This window comes from Nanorana parkeri, unplaced genomic scaffold (genome assembly GCF_000935625.1).
Source record: "Nanorana parkeri isolate BGI_ZX_2015 unplaced genomic scaffold, ASM93562v1 scaffold677, whole genome shotgun sequence".
NCBI lineage: Eukaryota > Metazoa > Chordata > Amphibia > Anura > Dicroglossidae > Nanorana > Nanorana parkeri.
In genome coordinates this window covers 359,214-381,143 of record NW_017306945.1, presented here as the reverse complement: position 1 = coordinate 381,143, position 21,930 = coordinate 359,214, and the positions used below count along the sequence as shown (strand labels likewise).

General features: G+C 41.1%; 1 protein-coding gene across 1 annotated transcript in view; it reads left to right on the top strand.

Annotated features, from left to right (window-relative positions):
• The first annotated feature begins 1,235 nt into the window (after positions 1-1,235).
• The window catches only part of HEATR5B (HEAT repeat containing 5B), a 54,251-nt gene continuing 33,556 nt past the window's right edge, over positions 1,236-21,930 (top strand). The window contains exons 1-13 of the mRNA XM_018563576.1: positions 1,236-1,367; positions 4,236-4,447; positions 7,405-7,513; positions 8,513-8,662; positions 10,513-10,684; positions 14,062-14,219; positions 16,029-16,278; positions 16,756-16,911; positions 17,005-17,255; positions 19,100-19,211; positions 19,449-19,601; positions 20,439-20,538; positions 21,251-21,360. Of these exons, the coding sequence (XP_018419078.1) occupies positions 1,242-1,367; positions 4,236-4,447; positions 7,405-7,513; positions 8,513-8,662; positions 10,513-10,684; positions 14,062-14,219; positions 16,029-16,278; positions 16,756-16,911; positions 17,005-17,255; positions 19,100-19,211; positions 19,449-19,601; positions 20,439-20,538; positions 21,251-21,360 (2,059 nt within the window). The 5' untranslated portion in view covers positions 1,236-1,241. The remainder of the gene's footprint in view (positions 1,368-4,235; positions 4,448-7,404; positions 7,514-8,512; positions 8,663-10,512; positions 10,685-14,061; positions 14,220-16,028; positions 16,279-16,755; positions 16,912-17,004; positions 17,256-19,099; positions 19,212-19,448; positions 19,602-20,438; positions 20,539-21,250; positions 21,361-21,930) is intronic.

Sequence of the window (21,930 nt, the reverse complement as noted above, 5' to 3'; positions counted from 1 at the left end):
TTTATTCAAGGGCAATGTGAACCATATAGACCATACATGGGCAATGTATGAGATGCCATTCCTCCCCCTCCCTTCAGCTCATACACTTTCTTTGCATATTTGATGTGGAGGGGCAGCAATCTACATCCGCCATAATAAATAAAGCATATCTAAAGATAAAATTATTTATTTTATTTTTTTTGGATAGCGTGAGGAAAGGTTAAAACCACTGTCAATTTTTTTTTGCCATCTGAGTCTTATTAGGGGGATTTCCCTTTATTTTCTATCTTGGAGACTCATCAGAAAGCGAGAGGATATCTTTTCAATGCGAGGGAAATCCCCACTTAGTTGTCACTGGAATATTTGTCCTCATTGAAAGATTTCCACTCTAATCCTGTTCTGGTGGCAGCTCCAAATATTATTATTTTTTTACGCCCTTTCATTTCTAGGGACAGTGGTGATCAGGACAGTAAAACTGGCCATACACCTATAGATTATATGCGGTCAGATGGAAAAAGTGCAACAGATTCCTCAATCTACACCCACAGGGCCAAGCTTCAGTATCTTGCTAGTCGGCCCCGCTGGCTGTCAAAACACCTGAGCAATGCCTGCATCCAATCAGACTGTTCAGGTATTTTAACAGCCAGCGGGGCCGACTAGCAAGATACTGAAACTTGGCCCAGTGGGAGATTCCTTCATCCACACATTTTAGCATAGATTGAGGAATCCGTTGCACTTTTTCCATCTGACCATAGAAAATGTGCAGATAATCTATAGGTGTATGGCCAGCTTTTAGAAAAGGGGACTCCCAACACTATTCTGGGTAACATTTATTTGTGCTAGAGTCTGTCACCTACAGCAGACATACAGTGACCAGGTGGTCACATACATTGAAATATTATGACATACTTCATATATGCCCTATCAATGTAAAATCTGAGCTTGATCTGGCCTTTTCATATGTGAGGCTATATATGATATGTAGCCCTGTACCCCCTTTTCCACTTACAGAGCTAGGTTATTTTTCTTTTAAATAAATATTCATGTAATTTTATTGGTATCTATCTACCAGTAGCTGCCTCATTTCCCACCCTCGGCTTATATTCGGGTCAATACTTTTTCCCAGTTTTTTGTGGTAAAATTAGGTACCTCGGCTTATATTCGGGACGGCTTACACTCGAGTATATGCGGTATGTTAAATTGCTAATTCAGTAATTGTTTTTAACACAGGACCCTTATTTAGTGAATGATCTGAAACAAACATGGAACTGGCTCACAGTTTGCTCCTGAAGGAAGATGCTCTGGCTCAGGTTACAGAGGCCAAGAAGCCAGTCTTTATTTTCGAGTGGCTCCGCTTTCTGGACAAAGTACTCATTGCTGCAAACAAGGTAAGTGTCCGTTTCTGTGTTTTACTTTCATCTGTTAATAGGGATGCCATATATGCATGTTTATGTGCTTTTGAAACTACGTTATGCAAAGCAATTATTACAAAAAATGTAATTGGCTATGCTCAAATGTGATTATGCCTCTTGCTTTCATTCCTTGATAGAAGCAACATATTATCATAAGGGGAATCCTTATTTTGAATGGTGCCTGTCATATAAAAAGAGAAGTAAAGCCAAATCTTTTTTTTGGCTTTACTTCTCTTTTTGGACGCAGCGATCACTCCAGTGTTTTTTCTGCACAAAGAGGATCAGTAAATATCACACACATTTACTGATCCTCTGCTCGGCCACACACACAGCCACTGTTATCCTGAAACTGACGGGATGACAGCAGCTCTCTCTCTCTCTCTCCTCCCTGTTTGGCCATCCTGACAGCTGCCGGCTCCTCTCTCCTACGCTCGGCCATCCTGACAGTTTGCGCTCTCTGCTCCCCCAATCCTCATCGGCTGCAGCGGTCCATTTCTCCTTGAATCCCCGCTTCAACAATGAGATGGGTAAAGAGACCAGGCAAGTGGCAGGAAGAAGGAACAATGAAAGCTTCCCAGGTAGTCAGTGGACCCTCAAAGTATGAAAGCTTGTGAAAGACCACAACTTCTATGCAGAAAACCCTGCTCTCTAGTAGATAGTAGGCCAATACACAGATTTCGACAGACACATCTACTGCTTTTTGTAGAAGCTGAGAGTTTAGCTATATCGGTCACTTCAACCTACTGGATTAGGGCTTGGTCAAACCAGCTGCATACTAAAATGTTCCATTTTGGCGTGTGGCTGGTGTCCGCTAAGCGGGAATGATGTGTAGTGGTGCTTTACATTCTTAAAACTCAAGGCAGTGTTTACTTTTTCTCATTCCATTTATGTCCCTGGTGTTCTCCGTTGCCATCCACTGCGCTGCAGACAAAATTCAGTATGTCTGCATGTTTCCACACCGCAGGTCAACCAACGTTGTGGTGTGAATGAGGCACATGAATCTATGCTTGGCACTCTTTTATCATTTGCAGACCAAATCCTGATATCGGAACCATTATGGTCCCAGTGAAACCCATAATCTCAAGGCTTTCATGGCATGTGTATACACATTTTTTTTTTAAGGTCTAAGTGCAATCCTTTGTATTATTACTATAAGTGTGGAAGACAATGTAGGGTATTTATGGCTTATTCGATGCATTCTGTCTTGAATCGTAATAAGGATATGTACAGGGTGGAAAATAATTATTTGATCCCCTGCAGATTTTGTAAGTTTGCCCACATACAAAGAAATTAAAGGTCTATAATTTCTCCCTCAATGCGGCAAAGTCGGCCTGTACCTTTAGCAGAGAAATCACCCCAAAGTATAATATTTCCACCTCCATGCTTGATTGTAGGGATGGTGTTCTTGGGGTCATAATCAGCATTTTTCTTCCTCCAAACACGGCAAGTCAAGTTAATGCCAAAGAGCTAAATTTTGGTCTCATCTGACCGCAGCCCTTTCTCCCAATCCTTCTCTGAATCATTTAGATGTTCATTGGCAAACTTCAGACGGGCCTGTACATGTGCCTTCTTGAGGAGGGGGACATTGTGGGCACTGCAGGATCTCATCCCATGGCAGTGTATTGTGTTACCAATGGTTTGTTTGGTGACTGTGGTCCCAACTGCCTAAAGATCATTCACAAGCTCCATGTAGTTCTGGGCTGATCCCTCACTTTTCTCATAATCATCCTTACCCCATGAGCCGAAATCTTGCATGGAGCTCCAGACTGAGGGCGATTGAGGGTTATTTTGTATTCCTTCCATTTAGGAATAATCGCTCCAACAGTTGTTTCCTTCTCACCAAGCTTCTTGCTGATAGTCTTGTAGCCCATTCCAGCCTTGTGCAGGTCTACAACCTTGTCCCTAACGTCCTTTGACAGCTCTTTGGTCTTGCCCATGGTGGTGAGGTTTGAATGAAAGAAAGATATTCTGTGCACAGGTTTCTTTTATATACATAACGAGTTGTCGTTAGGAGCACCTTCTTAAATTGACAGGGCTAATCTGTGTACCACATAGCCAGTCTGTGGGATCCAGAATAATTGTTGGTTGGTCAGCGCTGAACACTGAAAAATGGCCTGGCCAGGAAGGGGGTCTAAACACCTGGTCTTGAAGTGGTTAAATACTTATTTTACTCGCTGAACTGCAACTCAATTTATAACATTTGTATCATGTGTTTTTTCTGGATTTTTGGTTGATATTCTGTCTCTATCATTTAAAATACACCTATGATAAAACATTATAGACCTTTAATTTCTTTGTAAGTGGGCAAACTTACAAAATCTGCAGGGGATCAAATAATTATTTTCCTCACTGTATAATAATTGTCCTGATAAAAGATCTCTGCAGGCTGTGACGAAGTGACACTTCTTTCCCTGGAGATAGTATGCCTGTAAACATGCTTGAGCTAATTGTGGCCTTCTGTGCATGTATCCTCATTAAGCATATTCCTTATATTCAGCATTGTGGTGTTGAATACTATCTGCATGATATGACTACAGTCACACTGATGTTTGTTAACCCATTATACACTGACATGGCTTGCTTTGTGTTTGATTATATCTATATGGATAGTTGCAGCTTATTACATGTTGTTTCTGGGTTGGCATGAGTGACCTCTCTTAAAAGTAGCTTTTCTATGGACAAAGACAACCCTGAAAAGTATGCAGTGAGACTTTTTAATTTGGCTTCATTTGATTATATAATTTTAGTTTTATGCAATGGATAACATAAAAGCATCATTATTATTGAAAATGTCATGCAAGAGTTAATTGTATAAGATGGTTAATTTCAAGTTACTTTTAACAGACCGATGCTAAAGAGAACCAGAAGAAACTTGTGGAACAGCTTACAGGACTTATAAGCAGCTCTCCTGGTCCACCCACTCGCAAGCTACTTGCTAAGAATCTAGCTACGTTGTACATTATTGGAGACACCTACACTGTATTCCAGACATTGGACAAGTGCAATGAAATGATCAAAAGCAAAGATGATACTGCTGCATATCTACCAACCAAACTGTAAGTCTTAAAATGTGTTTAATATCTACTACATAAAGGCAACAACTAATAGAACAAAGCACATGTGCTGCTACTTAGGGGTCTGAAGCAGTGAGCACAGTGTGGCATTCTCAACAGAAACCTTATATAAGTTAGGAAGAACCTGCAGTACCGTGTATGCTATTTGATGCTGATCTACTCTTAAAGAGGAACTTTATCCATATCTTGGAATTGACAACAAATATACCTGTGGAAATTTTTAGTAATGAGAATCTACATACAGACACGTATAGATAATTGCAGGCTTTTTATTCTTTGCATGCCTTAATTTTCTTCTCCTCCCCACTCTTCTCACAGTGGCCATTTTTACTAATGGCCAAGTAATATATCTCTTTACTTTCTAGGACTCTGGCACATGTGACCATGCACATCATCTCAGGGGAGAAAATGCCTTTCCTTGAGATCTTGTGAGTTTACAGATAAGATTTCCCAGCAGTGCCCTGCTGATGTAGCCTTCCCAGGATGCAATGCCTGGGCACATTACATCACTAATGCCCAAGACGACCAGGAAGTGGAAAAACACAAATTAGAAGTAAAAGAAAAATATGTTTGTTTAACTAATGAATATAAGATGATTTCATATCAGCTTGCAGAGCTGCATGCCGAGGTGATTTTTAGTGAAAGGGGGTAAAGGTCCACTTTAAGTGAAGAATATGTTGAATTGCTGCTGACGTCTCAGACCCCATTAGTAAGAAGTTGTACCTCCAAATGCCATCCCCCTGGTGTAGGGTTCAGGATTTCAGCAATGTGATTATGTGAGATAAATCATTCTAAATAATTTTGCTGTTAAATGTTAATTTTCAAAAAGTTGGTGGCAACTATTGAGGCCACGGTTGAGCTGTTACTAATAGCTAAGCTTTACCAATGTTTCCCTCAATGGTGCTTTTTGTTTGAATGTTAGCAACTGCTTTTTGGGGTGGAACGGATGGCTCATAGAGAACTGGTTGTGTCATTCAGAATATATATTGACCTCCAGTGGCAAGTAAAAATTACATACCCGTAAGGATGTTCTTGTAGATATTTCTGATCTTCAGAGAATGGATATAGCCTAAAAATTCTGACCATCAGGATTGAGGCATTGTATGATTTTCTGTAAAGTGGACTTTTCTTCATCCATAAGGAAATCTGTCAAAGGAGGAATTTTGAGGCTGCCATTGCACAATTCTTCTAAAAATGTTAGCCGTCTGGCTGTCATGAGGAAAATCTCTTGTTCCTTGTCAGTATATGTATGCAGTTAATGGACTTAAGACTTTTCTCCTTCCATATTCCGCCTATTTGTTCTTATTCATTGAGTATCAAAGCCAGTGGGTTAACATATCGGACCGCTAAATAGCTTTAGGGAGGTCACCAACACCGGCTCCAAACCTCATGATCTATGCTGATGAGTTCTCTCATCGATTTCAGTAGGGGGCTTTTTGGGGGTGTCTTCCACTTCTTCAAAGTCATCTTTGGTTACAGTTGTGCTTGTAGTGCATCGTAGAGAGTGAGGTATCTGTAGAAGTGACAGTTCTTTTACTCAAAAATGTTATAACTATTAGAAAGTAGTGTACCATTGTTATATAGGTGGTGCATATGTGTGATTCCTCTTTGGTCCCACCACAATGCATCCACAAAGTCATGGAGAGTTTTGAGGTGAGGATCGAAGCAGAGAGGTGTATTGGGCAAAACCAGAGTTTGTTCTGTTGCTCAGGTATGTGCTTTATGCCAGGCTAGTATTAGACGTTTGGTACTGACGGGCCCCCTGCGTATTTGTGCACCTGTAAGTTAAGTCTAAGTTGGAGCCGATTGCAGCACAGATTTCAGATTCTGGAGATAGATCATTTTAAGCAGATTTATGTGACCCTTTAGGTTTTATGGGAAGGATTGCCACACTTTAAGTTTAGTGGTCTAATGTTGGACTGTTGGGGTCACTTTTAGTTTGACGTTGTCAAGGATCGAGAGATCTTTTCCTTGTGTTTACACCAAACCAAACGTTTAAATAAAGTAGACTGTTTCTCTAAGTTAGCAAATGGCTCTATCGCTAATGCAAACAGATTTAGGGACAGAGGACATCCCTACCTTGTTTCATGTTGTAATTTGATGAGAGAGGGTTAAGGTTGTTGATATTCACTTTGGCTATCGGATTGGTGTACAGTTGATGATTGACGAATTGAGGTCAACAAGCCACTGCATGTAAAACAGCCCATAAATAATTCCATTCTATGGAATCAAAGGCCTTGTGGATGTCAAAAGACACCACACGACTAGATTTGCCTGTTTCTTGCACATCTAGTTTTGAAGAGTGGATTAGCCCAGAGTTTAACATCATAATAAAGTAATAAAATAGGTAGGGTAGGAATTGCAGAATTCAGCATCCTTCCCCGATTCAGGACGAACAAAAATATTTGGTGCCTCTCTGGTGAAAAAAAATCCATGGCCTAGTGATTGTTGATGGAGTATTTTGGTATTCATCAGATCTCTAGCGTGCTTATACCATTTGCTGGGTAAACCATCTGGACTTGGCATTTTGTCAGGAGGGAAAGTAGTAGATAGCTGCTCTAACTTTCTAAGTAGTCACACGCCTTATCCAAGGCCAGCATTATCAAGGAAGCAATTGGGGTCATCCTTATAGTAGCCTATTTCCTAACGCAGTAGTTTTGCCGCATTGAGGGCCCCTACTAGTGGCACTATTTACATTTGTACAGTCACCCGCGTTTACATTGGTTTGTTATGCATACACCAGTGTTCTCCCACAATCCCAAAACATACCGATAATTTAGTTGGTTTTGATCTAGGTTGTCTCTAGTATGGATGACTATGTGCCACTTAGGAGACGGGGACTTATGGGAGTGATTAATTGCTCTATTAAAAATTCTGTTAAATATTTTGCCTCTAAATATACAAGAAAGAAATAACATGTTTTTAACCCTATCTTCTAGAGCTGCTGTTGCATGTGTGGGGGCATTTTATGAAAAGATGGGCAGAATGTTGGGAAGTTCCTTCCCTGACACTGTAAATAATCTGCTCAAGTCCCTGAAAAATGCCGAAGTAAGTGACATTTTGCTTCTTTTCTATGATAAGTTATTGAGGAGCTAGACTAGAGTAGCTTCAAACATTTTGAAAGGTACTATGGACTACCTTGTTAGCTAGAGTTGCGTTACTAGCAGGTGTAATTTCAGCAGGTAGAACTTCAATAAGGTTTGAGTATACGTAGACACTGGAAGACGAAGCAGAGCCTCCATTTCTTCACTCTGAATGTTCTCTTGGTGGGGAGGACTCTGCAAGGAGAAGAAAAGTAAAGCTGGTCATACACTGTTATATTTTGTTTGTTCAACCTGTGGGCCGAACGAAAAAAAATGATATAACAGATTCCTACATTCATGCTAAACAGCGTTGATGGATGAATCTTCTGCTGGGCTACTTTTTTTTGACAGCAGCTGTATTAAGCTAATTGGCTGCTGTCATTGTTCGCCCCCAATTTTTCTGTCAGGCTCCTTTTAATTTTCTGATCAGAGGATGCCGGTTGGGCCACCCACTTAACGAATTTCGGTCAGTTCATCAATAACTGCCGAGATCTGTACAGTTTATGGCCAGCTTAAGACAAAGGCCAAGCTCAGCTCTTGTATAGTCAGCCTTTGGTGCAGGAGCAGTGCTATTAGCTCCAAGCAAATTCAACCTATATTATTTTTAGTATTGTCCCAAAAAATGGATGTCCAAAAAAAAGATTAAAGGCTATTTTCTATAATTCACTGGGGTACATGGTATGACCTACATGTAGATATCCTGCCTAGTGTTGATTTTTTTTTTTTTATTGCTCTGCTTTGTACTTGGTTTTTTAAGTGGAAGTCATTTATGTCAAGTTAACTGAGCTTTTCAACTATTTTTTATAGTTTTAAAACCACACCAGGGGCTTGCCTTCTGAGCTAAGTCCCACCTTTCTGCCTGCAAACTATAATAGTGCTAATTACACTTCTTCACAAGTTTTTGAAAACAGTTGGTTTTGTTTATAAACATACGCACTCAGTGACTGGTCTCCATTCTGTCAAGTCACAGGGTCGGAGTGAAATCTTGATGAGTTTGCAGAAAGTTCTGAATGGTCTTGGAGGAGCTGCATCTTCCAGTCACAGAGACATTTACAAGAATACGCGATCCCTTTTGACAGACAGATCCATGGCTGTTCGATGTGCTGTAGCCAAGGTAATACAGTCTTTTCTTATCTTAGAGAACACAATGCACTAATTCTTAACAGTTAAACAATAAATGAGCTCAGCATGTTATATACTTTTCAAAGTAAATTTAAAAAGACTTGCATAATCTGCCGATTTACATAAGTGGGCAGTAATATAAAAGTATGACCTGTTCTAACACAGAAAAAGAAAAAAACTTCAGGATATAACCTTTTTGTATGATATGGGTAATATATTTAGGTATAAATAAACATTATGAGTAATATGTATTATACATATATTACGTATACAGGCAGTCCCTGAGCTACAAACATCCGATTTACATACGACCCCTACTTACAAACGGAAGCTATTACTGTACAGCAGGGGGTGCCAGGCTGCAGCCAAAGTGTACCGCGCAGCATTTCAGTCATTGTAATGCTACTACGCTCATGCCAATGAGGAGTGCCTACCTTTTTGGGTCTGGTCGTAGTACTGTATGTAGATTACAGCAAGTTGGCTCTTGTTAGACGTGCAGACGAGGGGTGATTCTTCCGGGTCACTGTGGGTTTTTGCTGCTGTCTGAATCCTCATTAGGAAGATTTGGTCTCACTTCCTGTCCTTGAGACAACAGGAAGTGAGATGAAATCTACCCCTAGGAAGGGAAATTCACTCGTGTAAGAGTTATGGGAAAAAGGTGTCTCCACTGAAGCCTTATCACCAATCCTTGGTTCCAATTTTCAAAATCCAATTGTCACAGGGACAGAAAGTGAGGTGAAATCTTCTGAACAGGGGCACATACAGCAAAACAAACGTTACAGTGGGTTAACCCTTCCCTATGCTATCCAAAACTAACAAAAAATTACACTTAAAAAATTTACTCGTACCAACTTACATACAAATTCAACTTAAGAACAAACCTACAGTTCCTATCTTGTTCGTAACCCGGGGACTGTCTGTATACATTTAACTTATACAGTATGTATAATACATATTCCGGATACTATAATTTAAAATTAATTTATCTTGCATTTGTTCGTTATCACTATTGTTTCTGCTTAAAGGGGTTCTAAAGCCTCCCGTTTTTTGCCTATATCTACTGCTGATAAGCAGTAGATATAGGCAAAAAGTGTTTTTTTAAAACAAAACGCTTAAACAGCGCTTTAGACTGACCTTATTATTGCTGCGCGCTCCCGCGGCGAGAGTCCGAAACTGTTTGTGCGGCCGCAAAGGATCTTGGGGCAGGCGCATGCGCAGTTCGGATTCTTGGCCGGTAGACGAGCAGAGACGCAAGGTAAGTCAATGGATGCGTGCACCCGCCTGCATACACCGCTGGATCGGAAGTGCCTGCAAGCAGAGAGGAGTCGGCGCTGGATCGGAGAGCCGCCGCACCGCTGGAGGGACAGATGAAAACATGGGCAAAGAAGACGAAGATCGGATTAAGAGACATCATTTAAGGTAAGTGCTGACATTAACATGGGGGGAGGGAAAAAAAATTATCCTTTTAATGTCACTTTAAATGTAAATGTTGTGGATATTAGAAGTGGTAGTATTGCAGTTTTTTTTATATACTGCTGTCGGTAAAAAATAATTGGTCCTGGATGAAATTACAAACAAATTTGGCCAAATTAGTCTTTTCCTCTGTTGGGCTGAACGATCATATTCAAGCAAAAGATTGTAAGAAAAATGATTGTTTAAAATTATCAAATGTATGATTAATTGACTGTTAATAATATGTTTTGTGAGCAAAAAAAATGTTCAGAGAAGAAAATATGTTTTTCATCTTGGTTTTAAACGTGTTGTGTATCATAGCTCTATGTAACATATACTAATGTGGAAATGCAATATGCCTGGGTAATAATCTGTGTTCTCTTCCTCCAGTGCTTGTTAGAGCTCCAGAGTGAAGCTGTATTCATGTGGACAGCCGAGCTCGAGAATGTTGCAACACTCTGTTTCAAGGCCCTGGAAGGCTCTAACTATGGAGTCAGAGTTGCGGTGTCTAAACTCTTGGGGACTGTTATGGCAACTGCATTAATGCCAAAACAGGCAGCAGGTAGGTTGTACAGAAATGCTTCTACCTTAATTAAAAGCGGTAAATGATTATTGCAGTTGTCGGCTTAAAAAGAACAAACATTTTTCTTAGCCAATAGTTTAAAGTAAAGCTCCCTACTAAACCCCCACCTCCAATCAAAATACCTTACTATACAGTTAGATGTAGTGTCCAAAGTAAATCATAACAGGGAATTTTTAAAAATATATATATTGAGGGGTTGAGATTGAGAGAGAAGTTGGAAAGTTGCAAATAATTTGGATGGGCTAACTAAGTTTAGAAGATAAATATAGGTAATTAGTTGGAAAAAAAACATCAGACTTGAAAACATCAGTATAATGGTTAAGATCTTGTATTAAATGGAATTTTAGGTTGGAAGAGGAGGAGAAGGAGTTATAGGAGGTATGGTATTAGGGTAGTTTGTAAAAGAGAAATGGGATCAGATGCAAGAAGAAACCATATGTATAGGAGCTTGTTTATTAGGGAAGCATTAAACAAAGCAGGGATAAAAAGCTAGTATGAGTCACCAACTCTGAGCCCCTGACAAAGTTGATTGATGTAACGCATAGGGTGGAGTTTATGGTGGTGTTATCACACAGGGAGGTGCTGTTGCGAAAGTCTGTGTAGGACTAGTGGCGCTAGCGATCCCACACATAAGGGATTGTGGTTTCTGTGTCCTCCAATAGAATTTACCTGTTGATCCTGCAAGTTACTCCTTCTTTCTTGTCGGTGGCAATGATCTGTGAATTTGTAGAGCCTCTGCAACTTTGCCACTACAGTGCGCATGCTCCTGGTACTCTAACAAAAAGTATTGTGTACTCACGGCTTAATGCGGGGCTTGATGCTCCCAGCTGCATAACAGACCGCAATGCCTTCGGTTAGATCCCATGTTTTGCAGTCAGCCTGATGGCAGTCATGCCTGTTAGCCCGCCCCGAGCTGTAGATGGACAGTGATGTAAGTAGGAAGTATATAGGGATTTCATCCGGGTCGCCATGGAGCTACTAAGCGCCTGGGATACATGACACCAGTGAACGCAGCCGAATGTCCTTTTCTGTCTCCTCCTCCGCATCCTATATGAGCTAGAGACTGGGGTGATTGCGTGGTTTTGATGAACAAGATAAAAATAGGGTGTTTGGAGGCGGCTTTACTGCATTATGACAGTAATTAGTAGTTAATGAATGTTGGCAGATTATTATTATATTTTGTTAGCATGCAATGACCTAACTGTTACTTTAAGAGCATGGATGTTGAGGCCCTGGTTTTGAGAGACAGTGACATCTTTGAATCTGTGACTCCTATCATAATCGGACCTTCACTTGATGTGAGCCTTTCACTCTAGACGTTTCTCTGTGGGACAAATCCTCTTCTTGCTGCAGCTGGGTCTGGGCCAGAGTTTTGGCTTTCAGCACTATCAAGGGCCACATTTCTGTCCTTTCTATCTTGTTTCAGAGACGTTCGGCATCTCATCCCTTGATTAGGACCTTTTGTACAGGGAGTCTCTTATGTAGCAGCCCCTTGTTTGTTTCCCTGTGACACTGTGGGATCTAAACGCATTAACGAAATTCCTTTCTCTACTGTCAACCACAAGGTGGTCTTCCTTGTAGCCATCACCTGAGTGTCTCAACTGTTGGTTTTATCCTGCAAGGATCCCTTTTTGGTTTTGCATAGTGACAAGGTGCTGTTGAGGTCTGGCATGTCCTTCTTGCCTATCGAAGACATTGATCTTCTGTCCCGCTGTCCGTCTTCGGTTCACCAAATAAATACAATTTCCTCCATTGTCTGTATGTGGTATGGGCCATGAGAGCCACTGCTTCTTTCAGAAAGACAAGCAGAGCTATTCACTAAAGGGTGAAGAGTTTGGAGAAGGCAGGAGAAGTGAACAATCTAGGACAACATACGCTAGCTGATTTGGAAACATTCTCCAATTCAGCTCACTTTTCAGCTCAGCTATGTTGTCCTAGATTGTTCACTTCTTCTGCTTTCTCCAAACTCTTCACCCCTTAGTGAATAGCCCTGTAACTCTCCTTTTTGTCCTTCCGAATGGTCCCTGTAATGGTGCACCAGCTTCTCGTTACACCATTTCTAAGCAGCTCTGACAGACCGTCATGCAAGCTTATGGTCTCAATAACCGGGTTCTACCCATTCCTGTCAAGATCAACTCTAGTAGATCTCTAAGTGCTTCATGGTCTTTCTGGCATCAAGCAAATGTTTGCTAGATTTTCAAGGTTGCCACCTGGTCTTCTGTTCACAAGTTTTATGTTTTACAGGTTGATGTTTCGCCCTTATCTCACAGTAGCTTTGGCCACAAGGTCCTTCAGATGGCTTTTTGAGCTGCAGAAAGAAACCAGTTGTCGTGTTCTTTCTTGGGCCTGTTAGCATTTGTTTGCTGTTTTGCCCACCGCTCAGTTGAACTGCTTTTGGACATCTTGAAGGTTAAAGACTTCCTCTGTCCCTTGATATACGAGGAAAAGAATAGGAGTTTTGTACTGTGTATAAAATCCCTTTCTTTCCATTGTGGGACACAGGTCCCACCCCACGTGTTCATGACCTTGCTTTCAGTACTGCTTTGCTACAAAACTGAGGCAAGCTGAAGAAGGTAAGGCTATCCTGAGCTGGCCTATAGTTTTTTGCTTGCTAGTGTCTAATCCTCCTGTAGGTGGCAGTATAACCCAAAGGTAAAAGACTTCTGGTGTCCCTCAGTGAACTCCAAGAAGAGGCTTTTATGGTAAGAAAATTCTATTTTTCCAAAACAAAAAATATTAGGCTGTTTTTTCCCAGTTGGAGTTCAGGGATGTAGAGGTGGTGCTGTATTTGAGCTGTTGCCGTGTGAAAAATATATTCAATCCTATTCAGCCTTTGGGTTAATAGGTTATTTTGCAGACTTCTGCATTCTTCGTCAGGAGATACGCAAATCCATAAAAAAAGAAAAAAAACGAATTGAGCAATTGAAACGCGACATATCCTCAATTTCATCCCCCTCTCTATCCTGAACTAGAAAAAAAAATGTTTTTTATTGGAGTACTTTAAAAAATCTCTGAATCTGCAAAGATGCTCCCTAGTTGTGGGAGCTATGCTCCCTTACATGCCATACTCTTAGCAGTGCTTGTGCCCCTGTTCTGCAGATAATTATTCCGCGCTGCTGTGCCTACAATATATTTTGTATACCATCTGTAACATTTATGGGGATACTACAGACTTGGTGGAAACATGCAAATTGGATTACTAAACTGTCACATGTACCATTTTGTCTTTGACTCAATAATGTACAATAATCAAATATCTGTAGTCTCAATTTTAAATGTGTTAATTGATATGTGTTATGTTATATGTAGCATCATTACCACAAGAGTTCACATAAGTCTTTATTTTGTAACTAAAGTTATGCGCCAGAATGTGAAGAAAGCCACCTTAGAAGAGGTGCTGGAACTAATGGCTACAGGATTTCTTCGAGGAGGATCTGGGTTTCTAAAGAGTGGAGGAGAAATGCTAAAGGGAGGAGGGTCAATTAGTCGAGAAGTAAGAGTTGGTGTTACACAGGTTAGTGACTTTTTTTTTTTTTTTCTGATGTTGATGATTATGCCCTTAACTAGTCATACCTGTTTTTATTATCTAATTTCTGCTAGAAAGATGTTTAAACCTCACTGGTCATTATAAACAACATTTCTCTATTGTTCAATGATAGGCACAGTTTGATAATTAAGCAACCTAAGGTTATCCTGCTGCCTACATGAGACATAGACACTGGACACATAGAAAACTAAAGGCCGCTCGCCTTGAGGCTATAACTCCTCTAATCTCACACCTGCTCATTTTCACTTAGTGTTCTTAGGAGAAGGGATGTCTCATTCTGCCATATTTTTTCTTGAGTTGGATTTTTTTCCCCAGTATCTGACCTGAATCTACCAGTAGCTGTTAAAGGAGAACTATGGGGTAAATGTTTTTCCCCATAGTTCTCCTAAGGGTCACGGGAGGTAAACTAGCGTCCTCCCGTGACCCAAAGCTCAGTATACCACGAGCTACAGCTCTCAGCTTACTTCACAGTATGAGAAGCACTGTTTCAACCATCTGTGTGACAGAACAATCTTTGATCAATGGAAGGTGCTACTGATTAGTCCTCTGGCAACTTGATTATGCTTTATCTAAATTAAAACACACTTTGTCAGTATTAAGACATTAAAGCTGATCTTTAGGCAAACCGCTAAACACACCACTGAAATACAGATGTGGGAGCTCATATATATATATGTATGGACAGTGGGGCAAAAAAGTATTTAGTCAGCCACCAATTGTGCAAGTTCTCCCACTTAAAAAGATGAGAGAGGCCTGTAATTGGCATCATAGGTAGACCTTAACTATAAAAGACAAAATGAGAAAACTGCAAATAAATTTGTTCCAAATCAGCCAATGTGATTTGTCTGGATTTGTTTTCTCATTTTGTCTCTCATAGTTGAGGTCTACCTATGATGCCAATTACAGGCCTCTCTCATCTTTTTAAGTGGGAGAACTTTCACAATTGGTGGCTGACTAAATATTTTTTTGCCCCACTGTATGTATGTGTTTGTGTATGTACACACACACACACACACACACACACACACACACACACACACACACACACACACACACACGTACGTACGTATGTATATATAATATATATTGTGTATATACATACACACGCCCACCCCCCTGTAAGAAAGCAGAGCTAGGCTGGTGACTTGACTTTTTTTCTACTGTAGTAAAGCAATACAGCTAGGTCATCTTCCTGTCTACATAGATTTCGTACACCACTATCTGGGAATGGTGAGCATATGGGTTGAAGGCCTGGACTGGGGCATGTTTAACAAAATTTCTTCCAGTGATGTTTACAAGGGCCAGATTTATTTTGCTGCCCCAAGCCCAGGTTCCTCAATGCACCCCCGTATGCAGGCTGAATACAAGTGTTGCCGATATCACTTGTACAAAACAAGTGGCGGCTTCCCCGCTGTACATTTAGGCTTGCTTGCCCAAAGCAGGGCTAAATGTAGAAAACAACTACCCGCCCGGCGGCCAGAACTGCATGTCCCAGCTGTTGGGAGATATGATTTCCACAACCATGCTGCCCCTCTACTTCGTGCTGCCACGAGGCTGGGCCTCGGTTGGCCTTGTGGGAAATCCAGCCCTGGATGTTACACTTTATTATTATTCAGGATTTATATAGCGCCAACAGTTTGCCCAGCACTTTAAATAGCGCTAATATCAATTTACATTTACTAGGTGATGAATTTGTAACAAATTAAAGTGAGGCTGGACGTTGAAGTGAGTGATAGAGATTGTGATGGTAAAGCATAACTTTCCTTTTCATTCTAGGCATATGTAGTCTTTGTCACCACTTTAGGAGGACAGTGGCTGGAGCGCAATTTTGCCACGTTTCTTTCTCATGTGCTTGACCTTGTCTCGCATCCCCGAGCCACCCAGACACACGTAGAGGCTGTCTATTCTCGAAGATGTGTGTCATTTATTCTACGAGCCACAGTTGGCAGTTTGCTTGGTGAGAAGGCACAAAATGCAGCCGCTAAAGAGATCTGTCAGGCAATCGGCAAACAAATGAAATCTGTTGGTAAGATGTCCGTTTTATTTGTATTTAAATTTGCTCACTAAATTGTAAGACTGGCCAAACACTTTGAGAATCTTTCTTTGGGAAAAATGGCGCGATTTCCTTATGTATGTTAACAGAGTGGGTGAGGCAGTTCTCCTCACCGTCACCAGCGTCTATTGTATTTTGACAATGGCAATTGTGCTGCTGCCACAATAGCTGATCCGTGACTACAGCTGATTGGGATGCAGTAACTGTTTGCCTGAAATGTTTCAGACCGGTTCCTTCGGCAAAAGTCGATCGAAAAATGAATCTCAACAGAGCCACATACTGGCTGAATTATGTCAGCAGGACTTGTCTGAAATCGGACCAGTGTATAGCCAGCTTTTTATTCAATGTAATACCAATGCAATGCTTCATTTATTATTTTTAGAAAAAAAAAATGTTCATGTACATTTTTTTCTTATAATAACCTGTTTGAATTTTTTTTTCATCTAACAGAAGCCGTTGTAAATGATGCTAATAATGAGAATAAAGTTGGTATGGCTGATGTATCTGCTAGTCAGCATGTAATGGTGTGCGCTCTGCAAGAGCTAGGCAGTCTGGTGCAAAGCCTTAACTCCACTGCATCTCCTCTCATACAGGAGCCATCAATAGGTAACCGCATACCCTCTAAGTAAACCTATGTACATTTTATTATTTGCATCCCATTGAACGTGTTGTCCTTCTTTTTTTTTTTTTGACTTTTAGGTTTACAGGATACTGTGACCTCTGTTCTCCTGCACCCCAGTATGGCAGCCAGGCTTGCTGCTGCATGGTGTTTACGCTGTGTTGCAGTAGCTCTACCCTTTCAGCTGACCCCACTTCTTGACAGGTGTGCCGAGAGGCTCAACAACCTAAAGAATTCCCCAGAAGCTGTCAGTGGCTACAGCTTTGCAATGGCTGCCCTTCTTGGTGGTGTGCACCAATGTCCTTTGGGTATCCCTCACTCCAAAGGAAAGGTAAGAATCAAACTGTGCACAAATATCAGTGGCAGTATATTTGTTACCATCCTTTTCATACTCTAGCACATTGGTGAAGATTTCCTCTTTGGTTTATACCTGGTGTCATCTTGTAAATTCTGGGACCTTAAAGACCTCTATTAATATTCTTACTTGGGGGTTTTAGTTACCAGTCACGATAGGACTTCTTTAATAAAACAGTTTTCCATAGCAGTCGCATCTCATTACCTTATTTATTTGGGTTACTGCACTTTGCACCTAGTTATTGCACTTTGCCCTTCTTTATTAAATAATATGTATGTGATTGTGTATAGTGGTATTCAGACTTCTTGGGAGAAACTTTTAAAATATGAAACCTTTTTAGTTTTGAAGTGAAAGTAAACTTTTAAAAAAAACTGCTTGAATGTAGAGTTTTTTTGCAGAATAGACATGCAAAATCTTTACTGCCAAAGAACAGCTACTTCTCACCTCTAGCAGTTTTTATTGCTTGTGTACACAGTATGGCATCTATAATATGCCTGTAATGGATCCAGGGGTCAAGGACAATATAACTCCTGTGCGTTTACACAGGGCTTATGTCATCAGAGGCAGCCCAATGAACGAAGAGAACAAAAGGGGAACCTGGAAGAAGCAGTAGAGGAGGTGGTGGATGGAGCGGTGACTTGCATGATCAGTCAGTGCTGGAGGAGGCCACGCTTTTAAGGTAAGTGTGATATAATGTGCAAGCACATTATGTGCAAGCACATACCAGGTGGTACACTTCGCACCGTGGGTGCCACTGTCACCACCTTCTCAATTGGCATTCCTCATCAGCTGAATGAAGGAGCCGGTCGGGAAATCTTCATATAAACAGAGCTGGCAGCTGTCAGTGTCCTATCAAAGATTGTGACTGAGTTGGAATGTGTGACCGGTCACATGGTCTTACATTTTTAAGGAATCATGCCCACTTTTTCGGCGGTGGAATATGTAACCGGCAAAAGGTGAAGAATTCACCTTATGTATTTCTTTCTTTACAGTAGTATTAAAGTCACTTTTGTTTTTACATGTATCTACTGCTAGCAAGCCGTAGCTAAATGCAAAAACATTTTTTAAAAAAACGTTACCAAGCAGGTAATTACTTCTCCACCGCTCGTTCCCGTCTGAAGAGCTGAAGATTTTTGAGCAGCTGTGCAGGATGATGGGGCGGGTGCATGAGCCGTAGAGATCTTGGGCGGGGAGAAGAGGAGAGACACAGTGTAAGTGAATGCAGGCAGCTGTGAAGGTGCACATCGGACAGACACTGTGGGACACAGCAGTCAGCAGTGAATCAGAGACCGGCACCAGCGCTGGAGGGACTCCTGAAAACTACTGGATGCAAGAAGATGATCGGATCGAGAGGCCTCATTTAAGGCAGTGGTGTATTTACAACTGCTGCTGCCCTAGGCAAGACAGCAACGCCGCCTCCACATCAGCAAAAGCCAAGCAACCCCCTCCACCCCCAGCCCCCCGAGGTGATCACTCACCGGAGCAAAGCACCGCCGAAAAGCCACAAACCGCCGTTCGCGTCCCCGCTGCTACGATGGCCTCCGCTACTCTCCCCTTCTCTCGACCACAGCAATTGCCGCCCTCTGGGAATCTGCCGCTCCAGGCAAACGCCTTGTTTGCCTCGCGGCAGATACGCCCCTAATTTAAGGTAAGTCCTTACAGCAGCATATGGGGGAAGGAAATTGTGACTTGAATGTCACTTTAATATATTTTTCATAATTTGTAAAAGTTTGTCATTTTAAGGCAATCCTTTTTTTTTCCCTTGCATTTTGAAAGTTCTTTTTTTTTTTTTTTTAAATGTAACGCTTTTTCTTTTGCAGATGGTTGTCAGTATAGCTGAGGACTTGCTACGCACAGCATCGCAAAACAGCAGACTGTCCCTGCAGCGCACTCAGGCTGGTTGGCTGCTGCTTGGAGCTCTGATGACATTAGGTATTTACACAGTGGTTTTGGAACACTGACAATTGTCCATCAGAATCCCATTAATTAGTTGCCTATTTGGATCGTACTTACAAATTTTAACTACTAGCTTTGCCAATAACTGACTCATTTTACCAACGTATTTAGAATGCTCCTAAAATATGCAATAACTGTTTGGCTATGTTTATGTTGACGAGAATGAAAGCATGTATGACTATTGCTAATCAAATCTAATGTGTATTAACACAGGACCCTCAGTTGTGCGCTATCATCTTCCTAAGATGCTTCTATTGTGGAGAAATGTATTTCCACGTTCCCTGAAGGAGCTGGAGGCTGAAAAAGCCAAAGGAGATGCTTTTACCTGGCAGGTGACTCTGGAAGGACGTGCTGGAGCACTTTGTGGTAAGAGTCTACTGTACAAAGTTTGTCCATTTATTTTATTCATTTAGATTTTTCTATTCCATTTCTCTCCATAGATTATCTCACTTCTGGATGTACAGCAGAGTCTTTTTTACATTGCCTCTCCCTTTGTTTAGTTGGTAGCTAGTCTGTTTTGTTTGGTGGAATAAATGTATATACTTTTGTGTGTGTGCGTTTAACAGACATTTTGTCAGTGCTGTGTATATCTGAATCCAATGTATTGCAGCTAACCAGTCTTTAGATGTGGTGGCTGCGTTTCTTTTTCCAGGCCAAGTTCATTTTCTGCAAGTACAGAAAAATTCCCGTTGATCCTCCTGGAAATCTTTTGTCTTCCTGTGCACTCAACTATAATCTCAAACAATGTAATTTGCATTTCCAACCTCCATCTTCTGTAAACTACAACCTCCCCTCTATGTATTGGAGATTAGGAGAGGGCGAGGTGTTTGTAACCCTATTTAGAAGATTGGCCAAGGGTAACCATGCTGCTTGTCTATAGATAGTGTAGTGAGTGTTGTCACCTAAGACAGGAAGTGTGTTACTGGCAGGATTACCAGGGGAAAAATAAAGGAACAAAGAAACTAGTGCAGCCACCCCATCTAAGGACTGGTAAGCTACAATATATAGAATTTGTGTTTTGGGGTTTAGATACAACCAGCAGTGTATGATAAATACATGAAAAAGAATGCTTGTGACTTTTTGTTGTAGATGCAGGTGTATTCCCTACTACATGTCATTCTCTGTTCAGCACTGGTGACAGGTTGTTTAATTCAGATGTTAAGAATTGTTTTCTGGCTAATTCAATTATTTACTCCTCTCCAGCTATGCGAAGCTTTGTGGCTCATTGTCCTGAACTGCTCACAGAGGATGTGATTAGGAAACTGATGACACCTATTGAATGTGCTATGACTATGATGTCTCAGTAAGTATTATTACAGACTGTTATTTGTGTTATGTGTTTTCTACCGTAAGCTTCTACTAGCTGGATCTTAAAGAGCAACGTAACTTAAAATACGTTATGAAGATGTTCTGTTTTGGGTGGAGTGAAGCAGAACTTGATCCTTGATTGCCTTTCTGTACCATCTATGGTCCTGGCAGTGATATACCCTCAGTGCACTCTGTGGTGATGAACCCAGTGCTGAAGCCAGCCATGCTTATGTCCCTGCTGTAGCGGGGAAGAAGTTCCCTACTTGACTTCTGGAAAGCAGAGATTGAAAGCTCAGCTCCAATCAAGACTTTTTATTTTGTTTTAGAGTCTCTGTCAGGTTTTTATAGCTGTGTCGCCTTGGGTAGATTTCTGCATACTTCCTGTCCCATTTTCGATAGGAAAAGAAACGTGAACAAATTGGTGAAGGGTAAGAACGTCTGAGAATGTTTTTACTGCTCTCTTTGCTATTCATTAGCAGGGACAATTGTTACCCCCAATTATTCTGTTGATGTTCCTGACAGCAAGTGAGGGACAATCTACCCAAATTGAAATTTTAACTCCACTCCAAACTAGAAGAAATAATATCCAGAGTCATGTTTGAACCATAGCTCACTTCACCACAAACAGAGAAATGCATCTTTGGTGTACTTTTGTTGACCGTGATATATTGGTGTTTCTATTCTTTTACCTTTCCATTTTCTCCTAGAATTCTTTCTGTAATTAAGGCTCATGGTGCCCACCTAAAGGCAAGTGCTGCAATGGTCCGCCTCAGACTTTATGATATACTGGCTTTGTTACCCCCAAAGACCTATGAAGGTAAATGCTTTGTCTACAAACACTGTATAGGCAATCACTTTTTTCACAGTATAAACTGTGGTTTATACCCCCCATGCACTAAGGGGTGCTCAGTTTTGGTTTGGTGTCGTAGTAAGTAGGTCTTCCCTGTCTACCCTACACTAGCCTTCCTGTCACCATTAGAGTAACAGATTGGCTCTCCCCTTTCAGAGGAATTCTGATAGTTTATAGTCCAGAGGGTCATACTGGTCATTCATAGTACCTTTTAGCCCCCCTCCAAAGGGTCTGAGAGACACTGTACTATTGGTGCCTTTCGAAAAGCTTGTTTCCAAGTCCACAAGCATTATTGGCCTGCTGGAAACAAGAGATGATACATATTACAATTGTGGGTCCTCAGTCATTCCCTACTATGCATGCTTTACTGTAACACTAATTCTCCTGTGGTCATACTAAAGCTTCTGTGCTGCTTACATCATGTCTCTGAGGCTGGCTGTCCAGTATCCCTAGTGAAGCCCACCTAGGGACTCTGTTGCATGTATTGTGTGAACCCTGATGCATGCATGGACTCTTTTTTTTTTTTTTTTTTTTTTT